A 14,903-nucleotide genomic window follows, 5' to 3' on the forward strand; every position below is an offset into this window, starting at 1 on the left:
TCCAGTGTTCCCAAACCTGTCCCATGTTCGTCCATGCTCAGAGCAGGGGCTGACCCTCGAGAAGCTTTCTGAGCATGTACGTGTATATATGTGGACATGCACTCACGCGCTTGCAGCTTGCCAGCTACCCTTGGCTTGGAAATTTTGGGCGCAGGCCAGCACTGTATTTTTTGTGTTTTTTTTTTTTTTTTTTCTGGGTCATACATCCAGGCTGAAGCTGCCAAGAGGATTGTTTCACTGAGTGCTAACGTTGTGTTTGAATCATGCTGGAGGACTGAGCGAAGTCGCAGCGGCTTGCAGTGTAGCCGATCCTTCATTTAACTGCACAGAAATGCTTGTGGTGATTAGAGGAGAGTAATTATAGACCGCAAATAAATGTGTTTGTATAAAGTTTGTTTTTAATGTATTGCGGTGACACTACTGACAAGAGAAGTTTTTTGAAGCTGTTGATATCTAGTGAATCTTCAGACTCAATGTGCTTCTTTTCCTTCTGTTTAATGTTTTACAGAAAACATTGTGTTCTTCCCTGATTTTTTTCAAGTCATCAAAAGTTTTGTCTGGGCCATCAGGAAAAAAGACAGTTGTTTGTGTATTTGGTGAAACATGAAAGGTAGATTCCTTTGGCAAGGAGATGCATCTCGGATACTGATTGTTTTGTTTAATGATCCAATATTGGTGATTTTTTTTCCAAATAGTATGTGTTCCATAATATTTACATACAAAGTCAGACTTGGACATTACCATTTGCTTGCTATTAGCCTGTCACAGCAGGGCAGAACTGTCGGTGCTTACAGGCCATTAGACTTTGGGTCTCAAACTCAGAATAACTTCTTGTGTGGCAGGCATGTTTTGCACAGGTAAAATAAGATTCAAAACCATCTGAGCTCAGAGTGTATGTGGGAGCAGAACTGTATCTGAGGCTGGTGACAGAAGTGAAGATGAAAGGATGTCTGTGAGCATAAAGTCTGATTTCAGTGCTCGTACTCAGCTGCCCTTTAAAAGCCCTTGATTCCAGCTCATACAGGCTTTGCAGAAACAGGCTCAACCAGAGGTGTCATTTGCCTGATTGTGGTAGATCAGGATTTTGCTGGTGCCTGATGGAAGTTGGAGAAAGAGACAAATATTCCAAAGACACAGCTGCATCTTCATCAGGCACATGAAATCCTGCATTGCTCCCTGCTCTGCATGCTGTAAAAACTTATCTCTGTACCCTGCAAAGCCTTTTTGCTGGGGAAGAGCAGCTGGCCACCTCTGTAAACTAAGACTTGGCCAAACTGGTGGTGGTTTTTGAATCTCTGGAGGGCTGTTTTGTTGATAGGTGGGAAGAAGACCTAGGTCCTAACAAAGTCTGTGGCCCCAAGAGAACTTGGGACAATGGGAATGGAGAGATTTTTTATATCCCAGTATGTGTGTTTATTTATTATCAGCAGTAAGGAGAAGATCAAGAGATGAAGCTAGATTTAAAAAAAATAAACACTCGGTCATCACTCTTCCACTGTTTTTCAAGCTAGTATTTGAAAGATGTAAATCAGACCTTTGATATCCAAATTTAGTTAAATGTACAGTGAATTATTTTGGGAAAGCACAGTAGGATTTGGCTTATCTCGCTTGCTGGCAGGACTTGTAGTGCATTATATCTGAGCTGAGTTGTGAATAGTCATTTGAAACGGGCTGTTTTATGCTTACAGCAGCACTACTACGTACGAGTTTCACTATGACTTGCTGCTGGTGTGTTCTCAGTTTTCCTTCGTCTTCTCCCTTTAGCTTTTAGTTTCTGTTCTGATAATGGCTTTGCTCGTGATACCCTACAAGCTGTCCGAAATTTGACCTTTATTAATGAGGTCGGAGACGTTTCTTCCTCATGAGAACTAGATTACTAAACCTCAGAGAGTCTTTTATTTAATTTCCCCTCCATAAATTAGGTTAAGAATTGTTAGAGGTCCGTCTTGCCGCTTAAAATGATGATATAGTACAGATCATGTTTGAACGAGAGACGTTTCTTTCAAGGGGGTTTTTAAGCTTTCCCATTTGGTTCTTGTGAAGCATCTTCCTTTCCTGCTAAATAACCCCATTGTGTTCAGCGGAGGTGCTCTGTAAGTGTTTATGACGGTGAATGTGAATTCATGGCCTCTAAATAATTTAAATTAATCAACTAAGTTCATTCCTGGCTGTCTGACCTGAAACAGAGGAAGAATTGCTGAGCACTTCATGGGTTTAGTGCGCATCTGTTCATCGTTTTCAGGTCCCAACTTCAAAATTCATAACAAATCTCTGCCTCACACTTGATATCATATGTCACCGTGTATGTTGTGGTGATACAAATTGAAGTAATCCTTTTAGATTTATTGGTGATGGTTTTCTGTATTTACAGTATTGGCTTGCATTGGAATATTGTTTAATTTTATTCCTTTTCCCCAGAATTTGAAACAAATCCATTTGTAATTGCCAAAGTGTACCTCAGAGCTGGAATGACATCACCAGCATGCATTCGGGGTACAATAAGTCAGCTCTGACAGTCGATGTTTATAGGTAATTTGGGAGCTGTGGAGCACTGAGCTCCAAGGCTGTCATTTGCAGAATGCCCTCGAGGCCCCTGCGTGGCATTTAGCTCCCTGATTCACAGCTGTGGCATTTCCAGAAAAGAGCGAGGCCACTTTTATCTCAACTACAGAGTGATTCCTAGCCCAGGGCTCGCACAAATTTCAAAATCCTTGTAGACGTAGGCTTTTAATTATGGGAGTTTTGCTATAGATTGGTATACTGGTGCGCTCGTCTGCTGCTGGTCCTGCTGCAGGCTTGCGCACTCGCAGGCTTGTCACTGCTGTGCACTTGTTCTCTTTAAATGTTAGTTTCAGTAAAGGAACAAGATTAAGACATAAGCTAGACTTCGGCTCATGAAATCTAAATTATGTTGCATCTTGGCATGATTTCCACATGGCACTTGTTTGAAGTCTGAATTCGAAACTGAAGCATTACAGATTTTTAAATTTAAAACTCCTTTGATTATTTTCATTATATATTGGGCTGTAAACTTAATCCCAGATTACATGCTTTAAGGAGTCTGGAACTTTAACAGAAAAATTTCACTCATTCACACCTCAATGGAAATCATTTTTTCAACTTTCTGTTAGAAGTGGCTGTATTGGTGAAAGGTTTTGTGCTGTTTTATAATGGAAAAAACAATACAACCCTTTTGTGTGTATGTAGAGTGAGATTTTTGGAGGAAAGCAGCTCAGGAGGCAGAGAAATAGACAGAAATTCACAAGTTCTTGTTTTCAAAAGCTGGACCAACTTGAACGTGTTGACCCCTTTCTTTTGGGAACTCCACGGCTCTGCCTTCCACACCAGAAAGCAAACCACAGAGCACTGCCCTTGTTTCTCCTGCGTGAAAGTGTGTGGCTAAAGCCACACTGCCAATTTACTCATTCAAAGGCAGTCAGGAGCTGGGCGCAACTGAGGTGAGACGAGGGAACTGCTGCTTTGCTCAGTGGGACAACCAAGGCAGCCCCAGCCATGCTCATCTTGTACAGCTGCAGTGATGTCAAATACAGCATTGTTTGGGCGCCTTACTTCTGAACTTGTTTTTTGTGGCACTTTCATAGAAACTTGTAGAAAAGGAACTTTAAAATATAAAACATTTTTAATAGGCTTCTTCTTTTACAAGTGAAATAGTCACTTTTTCTATATCTAATAACTCTATTTTGCTTTATAAACTTACTTGCATACAGCACATTAAAAAGTATTTCAGTAGCAGTTTGGACACAGTAACTTCATCAGCACTAAAAACAGGGGGAGGTTATTTGTGCTCAGCTATTTCATGTTAAATTTTGTTGTGAAAGGCTGTCTGTGTTTAATTTAAAGTGTTCACTCAAGGTAGGGGCTTAGCAATGTCCACACAGAAACAACGCAATGCTTATGAAAACGTGTGCAGCCGGTATAGGCACTGCGATGAGGACTCTGAAAGTGGGAACAGTTATTTCTTGTAAGTCTTGTTTTTGGTCGCAGTAATAAAGACGTTGATCTTGAGTCATTTTGGGAGCTCTTTTGCACTGTACAGAAAAGTTTGCATGGCAGTGGAAGAGTTGGGGTTGTGATTTGCCTACACAAGGGCGATACGGATGGCTGATCAGTACCGTGGATTCAAAATAGTCACTATCTGGTGTTTCCATCATAAACTTTATGTATCCTATAGATAAAACAAGTGATCTGCTAACTAAAGGAGATTTAAGAAAAAAAATATATATATATATATTTACCTCTCAGTCTGAGGGTTAATGAATGGGTCCGTGAACGAATCGTTAGGACGTGCAGGGGAAGGAGCCGATCACTCTGCCAGGCTCCATCCTTGGTCCTGAGGCTTCCAATTTCCATCTCCTGGCCAAATGGCTGTTTCTTGCAGGCATCTTGCCAGGGGATTCAAACCTCTGGGAAGCTGGCCAAGGGCTCTCAACAGTCGTCCTTGTAACAGGCAAGGCTGCGGGTGAGGAGGTAAAACCCATCCGGCCCTGGAATAGGGAGGTAAACCTCAACATCAGGCAAGAGGAGGATAAAGGGGCCAAAGACCTTTTGGAAAAATGGTCTAGGCGCACTTGGGAGTGTTCCTGCTGTGCTTTATATGCTTTTTCAGTTGTGCTTTTTGCGTGTGTGACTGTTAGCATAGCCACAGTCCCCAGAGCTTCAACTCACAAGTGTGGCTTCCCAGCGCACGGCAGCTGCATCTCCTTCAGTTTTAGGTGCCTCTCTGTTTATGGACCCAGTACAGAAGGAATATTTTACTGCCACGTTATGTGATCTGTTGAAAACTGTCAAACTGCAGCATGGAGAGCCTTGTGGGTAGTCTGGTTTATATTTCTGGCAGTGGAATAACACCAGCCTTAGGAAGGTGGTTTTATAAAATCCTTAGCATAGATAAGACCAATAAAATTAAAAACATGATGCCCAGCAACTCGTGGGTTCTTACGGGTGGAGCAGAGAGGTGTTTTCATCCTTGCTTGAGCTTTGGGTCACTTGACCGGTGCTAATGCTTTTACTTCTCTAACTATTTTAATTTAATTAATTTAATTAATTATAATGTATGAACAGAGCACTTTGTGCACAAGTGGGATGATGGTTAGACATGGGAGCTCATTGAAGAGCAAAGGCTGCTAACGGTGAGCTGCTGGAGCTCTGTGCACATGCCCTTCATGCTCAGTGCTCCTCTTGGAGGGGGCAATACACTTGTTAGATGGGGACAAGCTGAGTTTTATTTGTAACTGATTATTAATTACTTGTTTGACGGAACAGTTCTATACAGGCTTGAATGCTGCAGCAGGAATTATGCTTACTTCAGCTGCTCTTTACCAAGGCGAGCAAGGTTTATATGCTGCCACAGCCCCACTTCCCTTTTCCCCTGTGCTCCTCAAATCCATCTGACTGCAGAGGTTCTGGATTCTCAAGTTTTGTGAAACACAGGAACCACGTATAGCAGAAACAGGTTGCAAAGAAAGCTGTGAATTCACAGCGACATCACGTAAAAACTCTTGGTGCACCCACGTCTTGATGCCTGTCTCAAGAAGTTGTGGCAGGCTAGAGGAGGTTCAGGCAAGCACTTTGGAAGGCTTACAGCTGGGCTGTGTTTACGTAGACACTCTATCTATCTTGTAAGCCTGTTTCTGTGCACTATCTTCATGGTGCGAGCTTCTTTTCCAATCCTACCCTTGTTTTCCCCCAAACTGCTATATTAGATCCAATAGAAAAACCTGGAACTGGGTTCAAGTTTCTTCAAAGATGGCAATTTTTCTATAAATTATCTCTGAAAGGACTTTTATTTAAAAAAAAAAAAAAAAAAAAAAAAAAAAGGCCATCTGTCCAGACCTCTAAAGTTACATGTTGTCTCTCTGATGTAAGTGAAGTCTTCCAGATGGTGTAATATTAACAGTTCCAATAAAAATTAAAAGTCCTGCTATTAAGTATATTTAACTATGTTTATATGGCTTTGATGATGTACTGCATACAAATAATCCATTCACTTTGGATGTTTTGTTTTTTTTTTTCTAAACTGCATTCTTATTTTCCTTCCAGACTTTATCCATTGGAGTACTTGATATTTTTGGGTTTGAAGACTATGAGAATAACAGTTTTGAACAATTCTGCATTAACTTTGCCAATGAGCGCTTGCAGCACTACTTCAACCAACACATCTTTAAACTTGAACAGGTAGGTCTGTAAATACTTACTCTGTAATGCAGTGAGCCTAGGCATGAATTTGTAGCACCAATGGATCCAGAGTTCTTCAACTGTCTCACTAATTTCTTTGTGTTAAAAGGTGTAAATTATTCATATTTACCTTCTATCACCGTATTTTTTATTTATCAGATTACTTACTGCTACCTATAAGATAAATTCCAGAGATTTGCTGTTGCCAATTAATGCTTGCTTTCCAGGCCCTTTGTGAGTGCATAACAGAAGCAGCCCCAAACATCATGGAGACCTGAACTGTCGTTCTTTTGTCTCTTTATTATACGCTTGGAGGATTTGTCAGTGAGCAATCTCTTTCTTGCCTTTGTCTGGACTTGCTGCTGTATAATTTAGTATCTCATGTACTATATGTCTGCACCTATTGAAAATTTAACACATCCTGCAAGGTCGGACTTGAGATCCTTCTGATAGCAGTGTCACGTTAGGAGAGGTTGAACTTTAAGCTTTACTTTAGGTTTGTCAAGACTGGGTGTTTCTTTTCAGCCTCAGATTAATGGGCTGTAAGAGAGATGACAAAAGTACAGGCTATAATTTAACAGGTAACATATACCACAAAATGACATAGCTTCTCAATAGGCTGAGAGGAGGCTTTTCCAAACATCATTTGTTAGTTACTAACAAGCAGGACACGACAACTGCTAAAGTACATGTCATTTTTTGAACGCGCAATGGATAATTGGGCTGAATAAAAGGCAGTCTCTGTCTTCTGTAGTATCCTGTCTCTGACAGTTACTGATAGAAGATGCCTTCGGAAGAATTAATTATATGTATATATGTATACATATGTATAAAGAAATATTTTAAAAGTACAGTAGATGCTACAGACCTTCAAAATGCTTTTTTTTTTTTTTTTTTAATGCCAGTCCACATGCCCTTCTTTCAGGTGAAATTCTTCTTTGGGTGGGGTCAATGGAAATCCTCCTTATCATTAGTTTCAGCAGAGCTGGTATTTGATGAACTGCACTCTGTAGCCTGAGTCCAGCTGAGATCAGAGAATTAAGCCAGCCCTTCCCAGAAACTCTGATAGCTTTTCTTTGGGCCCCTGCATTACAAGAGATAAGCAATACAAGAGATCTGGAAAGCCAGAAAAGGGATGGGCATACAGGAAGGGCAAAAATGAGCAATGTAGCCCCAGATGGATTATTATCGGGCTGTTTGCTGCAGAGTTTGACCCTTGTGTCTTAGCTCTCTTCATCAAGAAGATGGAGTGGAGCCACTAAATGTTTTATTTCAGTTTTGTAGCTGGTTCTTTATGTTCTGATGCACCCTTCAATGGATGTTGTGAGAAGCTATTGAGGAAACCTGACTGTATTTCTAGGAAACAGGTCTGGGTTACAATTAGCCACAATAAAAGAGCAAACTAAGAGACTGCTGCAAAGTCAATATAGCTTTTTTTTTTTTTTTTTTTTTCCTATGAAGATAACCAATAGACTTTCTAGAAGGGATTTGGGTAGGGAGGACCCTTCCTGAAAGCTGGAGGGAGGATGCACATTGGTGAGGTGGGATTTCAGGGCAGTTGAGGGAACAAGCTGAGATGCCAGCATCCCTAAGAGAATTCCTGTGCTCAGGCTGGGATTTCTTAGCAGGTCAGTGCTCCACCCTGGGTCTGGGGTATATACAGAGCTCCTGACGGCAGCAGTTTGGTGGAAGGAATGTGCCTCTAATTCTCCCTGGGCCAGCTTATAACCAATGACCTAATTAGCTTTCTACAATAAATCTGTCAAGTGCATGAAGTCATTGAAGTCCATATTTTCTATATGGATGAGAGGAACAGTTTCAGGGGCATCTGTTTCCCCAGTACTCATTCCAATTCTTAATGCTGGAGCACGTCATTTGCAGTCTCTGCCAGTGGAAAATATGCTCATCTCTTCATTTTTTGCTTCCTGCAAGTATAAATACATTGCACAGCCGCATGAGTGCTAATTCCTGGTTGACTTTCACAGTTATATCATTTTATCTTGTTCTTCTGGGGGTTATGTGCTGCATGTAGAGGAATGCATCTGATGAGAAGAAAAGTGTTGATACATATTCAGATTTTGGGACTTGAGAACATTCTTTGTTCCTCGTTGGCCCAAAGATTAATCTGCTTTTTAATAATAATAGCCAGTCTACAAATGAAGACAGGGTAGTTAATATTGTGTTTCAAGACAGCAAAGTAGTTGCGATACCTTGAGCAGCAAAAGTCAGGGATATTTGGTGCTTGCAAGGATTAATTTGATGTATTCTGTGCTGAAAAACTAGTGGGGTTATTGGTGATGTGCAGGTGTCCTCTGCTTCCAGAGAGAGGCTTCTTGTATCTTCAGAGCTTACAGGAGGTGGCAGACAGCATTACCCAAGCTATCTGGACATTTCTGCCAGAAGAAAGGACAAATTCCAGTGATCACCAAGGGTTTTTCTTAAAGTTGTAGTAGAATTTGTGTGCAAGAATGGTATATAGCAATGATGTAATTGTTGCTATGACATACCCCTCATGTTATGGAAACCAGAATCCCCACCGTAAAGCGATCTAGCGCAGGCGTGGGATTATTTTAACCTCATTTTCTTTTTTTCCTTCTATGATTCCTGGTGAAACCTAACACAATGTGCGTCGCGAATCTTTTTTTAAACCGTCTGTCTGAAGACAGCGCTATTTCCAGCTGTTTGCAAACAACCGTCCGAGGCATCCTCTGGCTGTCTGTCTTCAGCCTGGTGCCTCTGTCAGCGTGGTTGCAGTTGTGCTGCCCGCCAGGAGCCTGCTTCAGGCCGGGGCAGATGCAAAGACCTCATCGACAGCCAGCCCCTGGCTGGATAGCTGAGGAAGACCCGGTGGTGATTCACGATGCATGGCAATGTGCTTTAGCAGGTGACAGCAGAGTACAGGAGAGACCAGCGCTAACCATGTGGTGAAGCCTGGGCTCATAAATTCTGGTATATTTGTGTAGGCAAACTCACAGATTCAAAAGGGTAATGATTTACCCTTTAAGATTTAAAGATTGTTATTGCAGGAATGCCTCACCATTTAGCCAGTGCGGTTTTCTCCTTCCCGCGTGCCCCACAGAGCAGGTCGGTGGCAGCAGGCTGTTCGAGGGGCTGTGCTCCTGCTGCTGGTGGCTGCTAGGGGTGCTCCCACAGTCGGTGCCGTGCCCTCTCTGAGTGGCAGGAGTATGTGTGTCCTTTGGCAGGCTCCTCGCAAAGCGAGGACGTGGTTTGCTCAGATGGTCTCCCATTGACTGGTACGGCCCTGGTGTAAGGCAAGATGTCCTCACGGTGCTTCGTCTCGTTAGTTGCCCTCAGAGCATCTCACCTCTGCTGCAGAACTCTACTCTGAGTACCGAGTTTTCAGATCCTTGGCACTTAGAGGGCCAGGAACGCAGGGGTTTATTTCATTATGTATTCCATGCTGTCCTGATGGTTAGGCAGCCTTCTGGTACTCATTGTTTTGGCTCACCCCCACCCTCCTCTTCCTGTTTTCAGCTGATTTTTTGCAAAGTTTGAGAAGTCCTGCAGCTTTCCATCCCACGGGCATTGCTGCTGAAACTTCTCTGCCTAATTTTCTACTTCGCGGTTTGTTTACATGCCAGATTTCAATTTCGAGGACATCCTTTTATTGTTTTAAAAATTGACGAATAACTGAGGTTGAGCCTCAAAAAAAAAAAAAAAAAGACTTGGAGCATGATCAACTGGCATGTTCTCAGGTGTTGAGCAAAGTCTATTTTCTGGCACGGTCCCTGGTGAGTTTGATGTCCCAGCCAGCTCACACAGAAAAACTTAATTTCATAAAGATAACATGTCCTGCAAAATGTTTGCTCAGTCATCTAAAGCTCTGCAAATATTTCCAGAGGTATAGAGGTTTTACTGTTTCTGGAGAATAAGTGGAGAAGGTTGACAGTCCGGACTATATTGTGGATGATGTAACAACAAAACACACACACACAAAAAAACAAACACGCAAAAAGCCCTGAATTTGTTGCAGGATGTGATGATACACAGTTTATACGGTCTGTGAAATGTCTGTAGCCATGGTTATCACCTGCAATGTTTTAAAGCATCTTGGATATTCAGGATTTCTCATTTGGCTCCATATCCCAGCAGCCTACCATGCATGTCATTTAGGGAAAATAAAAAGAGAAATAACTAATGAAAAAGGCTCTTTCTCCTATTGTGTGGAGGGCTTTTTCCCTTCCCTCCAGTGGCTCATCGCTCCGCTTAGGCATGAACATATTTCATCTTTATCGTGGCCGGAGACAAGAGGCGACCATCAGAAGTGAAGCGTTGAGCGCTGGGAGGCTGGGTTCGGGTTTCTGTTTTCGTTGGAGATGGGCTGGCGGGTGCTCGCTGAAAAATGCTGTGCTCAGCTCTATTCCACATGACACACGGAGAAATAACAAGCTGCAGAAGTTATTGATTTATTATTTGGAAATATGCCATCCTACATAAGTCACACGTGGAGGGAAAAAAAAAAATCCATTGAGTTGCTTAAATGTTATCTTCAGAATAGGAAGATTGGAAGAAAACCTGTCTCTGTTTGCCACCAGCCCCCTAAAATGTTTCCTGTGGCCAGTCCCCTCCTGGGACAAGAGGAGCTGGGGTCTGCAGGGGCTGTGTTAGCCACCGGCCCCTTCCTAGGCTCCTTCAAGCAATGAGCACGTGCCGGATGCAGTGATTCACTTCTATTTTGGTAAAGGTTGAGCAGGAGAGAGGCAGGGGAGAGCTTCAGGTTGGGGGTAGCACAAAAAATGTTTGGAAAAGCATATTTTGATTTTATTAAATCTGCACAGCAGCATCCTAGGTAGGCAAATTGGAAAATGTGCTTAAAATATTACTAGAAAATGTTCTGGGAAGCTCTCATGGGGTGATGTAGTGGCATAAAAGACTCCAAGGCTTTTTGCATCTTTTCTACACTAGGTCTAGCTATCCATAAGAAACAGTTTGGCATGCTTTGGGTTGTTTTTGTCCTTGTTTTTTGTTTCCTTGACACTTGCTTAAAGCCCAATGTAGAGAAGTACTATGTCTGTGAAGCCCACTAAGGATTTAGTTTTTGTGAAAATATTGTCATTATGGTTAGCTGTGTAAAACTCATAAGGTAAACGCACCGAGAGGTAAATGCTTCCATTTGCAGGTTGGGGAGTATGTTAATTTTAAGGCTCAAGCTCCTATTTTGGTTAGGAGAAAGATAGAGAAGCAGAACTGATTTGGGATTCAAACAACAGGAGGACCAAACCTCTTTAAAAAGTAAATTAAAAAATGCTACTGTACTGATATTATGTATATTATGCAACAGAGGCAGAAATAGGTATTAAAAGGGACTAGATAAAGATGAAATAAACACTATTCTGTAACTTTTATTTTATATTTAATGGTACAGAACTATTTTCTTTCCGCACCCCAGTGGATTGCCTTGTACACTCAGCTTTGGAGAGCGCTGATCTCAGGTGCTTTGGGTCCAAGCTCTGAGTCTTTGACCAGAGCTGTGGTTATAGGGAAATTCTTGCACATTCTCTATACCTTTCAGTTACACTAGGCAAGGATTTAATAAATATTTGATTATTTCAACCAAAAATCACCAGCAAGTCCCTGTGAACAACAGCTTTTCTTAAAAAATCTGTATGCATCTTGGCGGATTTTCATAAGCAGGATGGGGATCCAACAGGTCCAACGTGAGTGCACTTCTTTTTGGGCAGAATGATGAGCGAGGAAACGCTGGAAGCAGAAAGCCTCTGAAATATTTCAGTTTGTCTGAAACGATGCCTTATCAAGGCAGGAACGACTGGTCCACTACGTGCGAGATTCCTGCCTGGACAGCTGGCTTGGCACCATAGCAAGATTTTATAGGGGCAGCCTAAGATGACTTTTATAACAGGGAGAGCTATGAGCCCACTGCGAGAATAGATGAATGTAATGGGAAATGGGAGAGCGTGTATTTATTGACATAAGAGGAAGGTGGCATTTAGCTGGGGTTCCCCTCACAGTGTCCAAGCCTGATGGTGAAAACCATTGCTATATACATTTTTTTCCTCTATGATTTCAATACAAGTTACCCACAGATCGCCTGGCATCGTCAGACTCTTGCTTTACCTGGCTGTAGGGACAGAGTTGGGAAAAAGGATGCTAAAGGAGTGAGTGGGACTGTGGCAATGTGTGTTTTGCAAGCTGAATGGCACAAACTCAGTTTTCCATCTTTTGAGAGCAAAACGCAATTTTTGAGGAAAACCCTTTGTTGCCACTAGTGTAGGAAATTGATATGGGCTCATATGGAGAGCCTGAATGCCACAAAACCCTGGCTTCAGATTGGGTTGAATAACGGCAATCCCAAGGGCATCAGCTCGTGCTCGTCGGCTGCTGGTGGTGCTGCTGGATGGAGCACAGGGCACGATGTCTGCTTACAAAACGTGGCAGTTATTTCCCTGTGATTTTCTAATTGTGATTTAATGACAGCTCAGTGTTCATCTCAGGTGCTTTGAATCCAAAATGGTAATTCACTTTTTTTTTTTCTTTAAATAAAAGTATCTTCTTCTCTTACAAAGATCCCAGGGGGATTTGATGTCTCCAATGCAAAACCACGCGCTGCATGCAGGCAGGCAAGTTTTTGCAGGCACCCAAAGACATGATGACTTGGTTGTTTATAGCTTGAATGGTCCACAGTGAAGGTTGTTTATCAGAACCCCTGCATCACCAGATGGTGTCATTAAAAATAGCACAGTTTATAAACCTGTTTATAGATGGCGTATTTATACAGCATGTGGATATGTATTTATATATGCTGTCTGTGGGCGCTTTTTTTAAAAAATGCTGTGTGTATAAATTCCTTTTCTACTTAGCTTGAGAACAAACAAAAAATACTTGGCAAGCTCCTAAATGAAGCATTGGCATCGTCAGCCTTGGCACGCGCGTCTGGAGGGGCGTCAGGAACTCAAGGCATCTGTGTCATCTGCCGCCCGCAGCCGTGGGTCTCCTTCGTTCGGGAGCTCACTCACAGTGAGGTTTTCCCATCTTGAGGATTTGTCACCTTGAGGTCATTTTAATGAACACGTTGCACTGGGATGATTTTGCTTCAGTGACCTGTGTCATAGAAGGTGGACTTCAGGAGCTCTAGCTACCTTTGCCAGCCCTTCCCTAGGACAGCTTTTGGCTCTTCTGGTTTGCTGTGTTATCTGTCAGTGATTTTGCAGGAAAAGCAATATTTTCAAATATATTTAAGTATTTTTAAATGTAAGTAAAAAATGCAGGACTGCTCAGGAGCAACAGCATTTAAAGCTGTAATCCCATTTTCCTCTTGAAGTCCATCCCACTGGAGTTTGTGACAATAAATAAGATTTTTCATGACTCCTTACTCACTTAGAGGAGAATAAAACCTTTTAGCTGCAAAGATCAAAGTTTCTTTTAAAAAGCGTGGGATTGCCAGGGATCAGAGTGAAGTTTCTTTTACCATGGTTTGGTTTCCCCTGAAAAACTTTTTCTTTTTCTGGATCCTTTCGAGTCCCAGCTGATGCTCTCTCGTTGGAGACAACTACAAAAGCAGCAGCACAAATACATTGTGAAATTCCAGACCGACATATCCAGAAAGTTCCAGAGAGGAGCTTTTAAGGAACCTTTTAAAAGGTTTAGCTCATTTAGTGTATCATATGCTGCTGACCTATTTTGATGTAATTTTTAGAAAAATAATATTATGTTCTTTCCCAGAAGTTTTTCATATAGAATGAAATATAAGGATTCTGTTCCAGCTTTTGAACCGTCTCTCTTAGGTGTTTCACCTTTTTCATCCATCAGAATCTGCACAGGTGATGGGTTGTTATTGCATAAGCAATCAAGAGAAACAGATGAAATGCTTGGGTTTGCTGGCTGTAAGCTCGTATTTGCAAAAAGCTTGTATTTTTGTGGGTGTTGAATCAACTTGTGATATTTTTTAAGCAAGCTGGGGACGTCGACTAGGAACGAAGCGAGATGTGGAAGTGGTTTCATTCCTCCTTTCTCACTTTGTAAATGTCGTCTCAAACCAAAGCAGACGGTGCTAGAGCCAAGCAGAATTTCACAGCCTTCTGTTCAGTTGTAAATTTTTGGGAAAAACGCATTTGTACAGAAACCCCGAAGCGTCTGTCTGTTGATGGCATCTGAGTGCAGTGTACGGCGTCGGGCGTGGGTTACGGGAGGTTATTCATGAGCAGCCTGCAATAGCAGTAAGCTACTCTGGAAGAAGGATTTTCAGATGATTTCCCTCTTTATTTGGGGAATTTTCATGTGGAAACAAGGCTTTCTTATGCCTCGGTAATGAAAGTCGTCAGATCAGCTCTCGCAGATAAACTCCGGGGGCTTATCAGGCTCCATCTGGGAAGGAAACGAATGAGCCAGTCAGGTTTTCCTCTGCTTTGGGGATTTACTCCAGCATTACAGGCATTTTTCTGCTTTTGGAAAACAGAAAATGCCATATGGAACCTGCACACAATTCTATGCAAATAACAAATCATTTTGCTTTACATTTCCTTGTTAATCTGCTCTAATTTTGCAGTTGGACTCGATAAAAGCTGTAATAGCACCACATGCTGAGTAGTGGTTTGCCCCCTTGGTTTCAGTCCGCTTTTTTACCTTCATCCTTGCCTCATCCTAAGGAAAGAGGAGAGAGTGCTATGCCTGATGGGGACCTGCCAAAGGGAGATGAATCCCCAGATCTGAGGGCCTTTCACACATTTCCC

The 14,903-nt window shown here is 42.1% G+C and overlaps 1 protein-coding gene across 1 annotated transcript in view; it reads left to right on the forward strand.

Annotated features, from left to right (window-relative positions):
- The window catches only part of MYO9A (myosin IXA), a gene marked incomplete at its 5' end in the record, with an annotated part of 151,817 nt that overhangs the window by 73,509 nt on the left and 63,405 nt on the right, over positions 1-14,903 (forward strand). The window contains one exon of the mRNA XM_084293197.1: positions 6,061-6,195. Coding sequence (XP_084149323.1) covers positions 6,061-6,195 — 135 coding nt within the window. The remainder of the gene's footprint in view (positions 1-6,060; positions 6,196-14,903) is intronic.

This window comes from Netta rufina (genome assembly GCF_964035555.1).
Source record: "Netta rufina genome assembly, chromosome: 11".
NCBI lineage: Eukaryota > Metazoa > Chordata > Aves > Anseriformes > Anatidae > Netta > Netta rufina.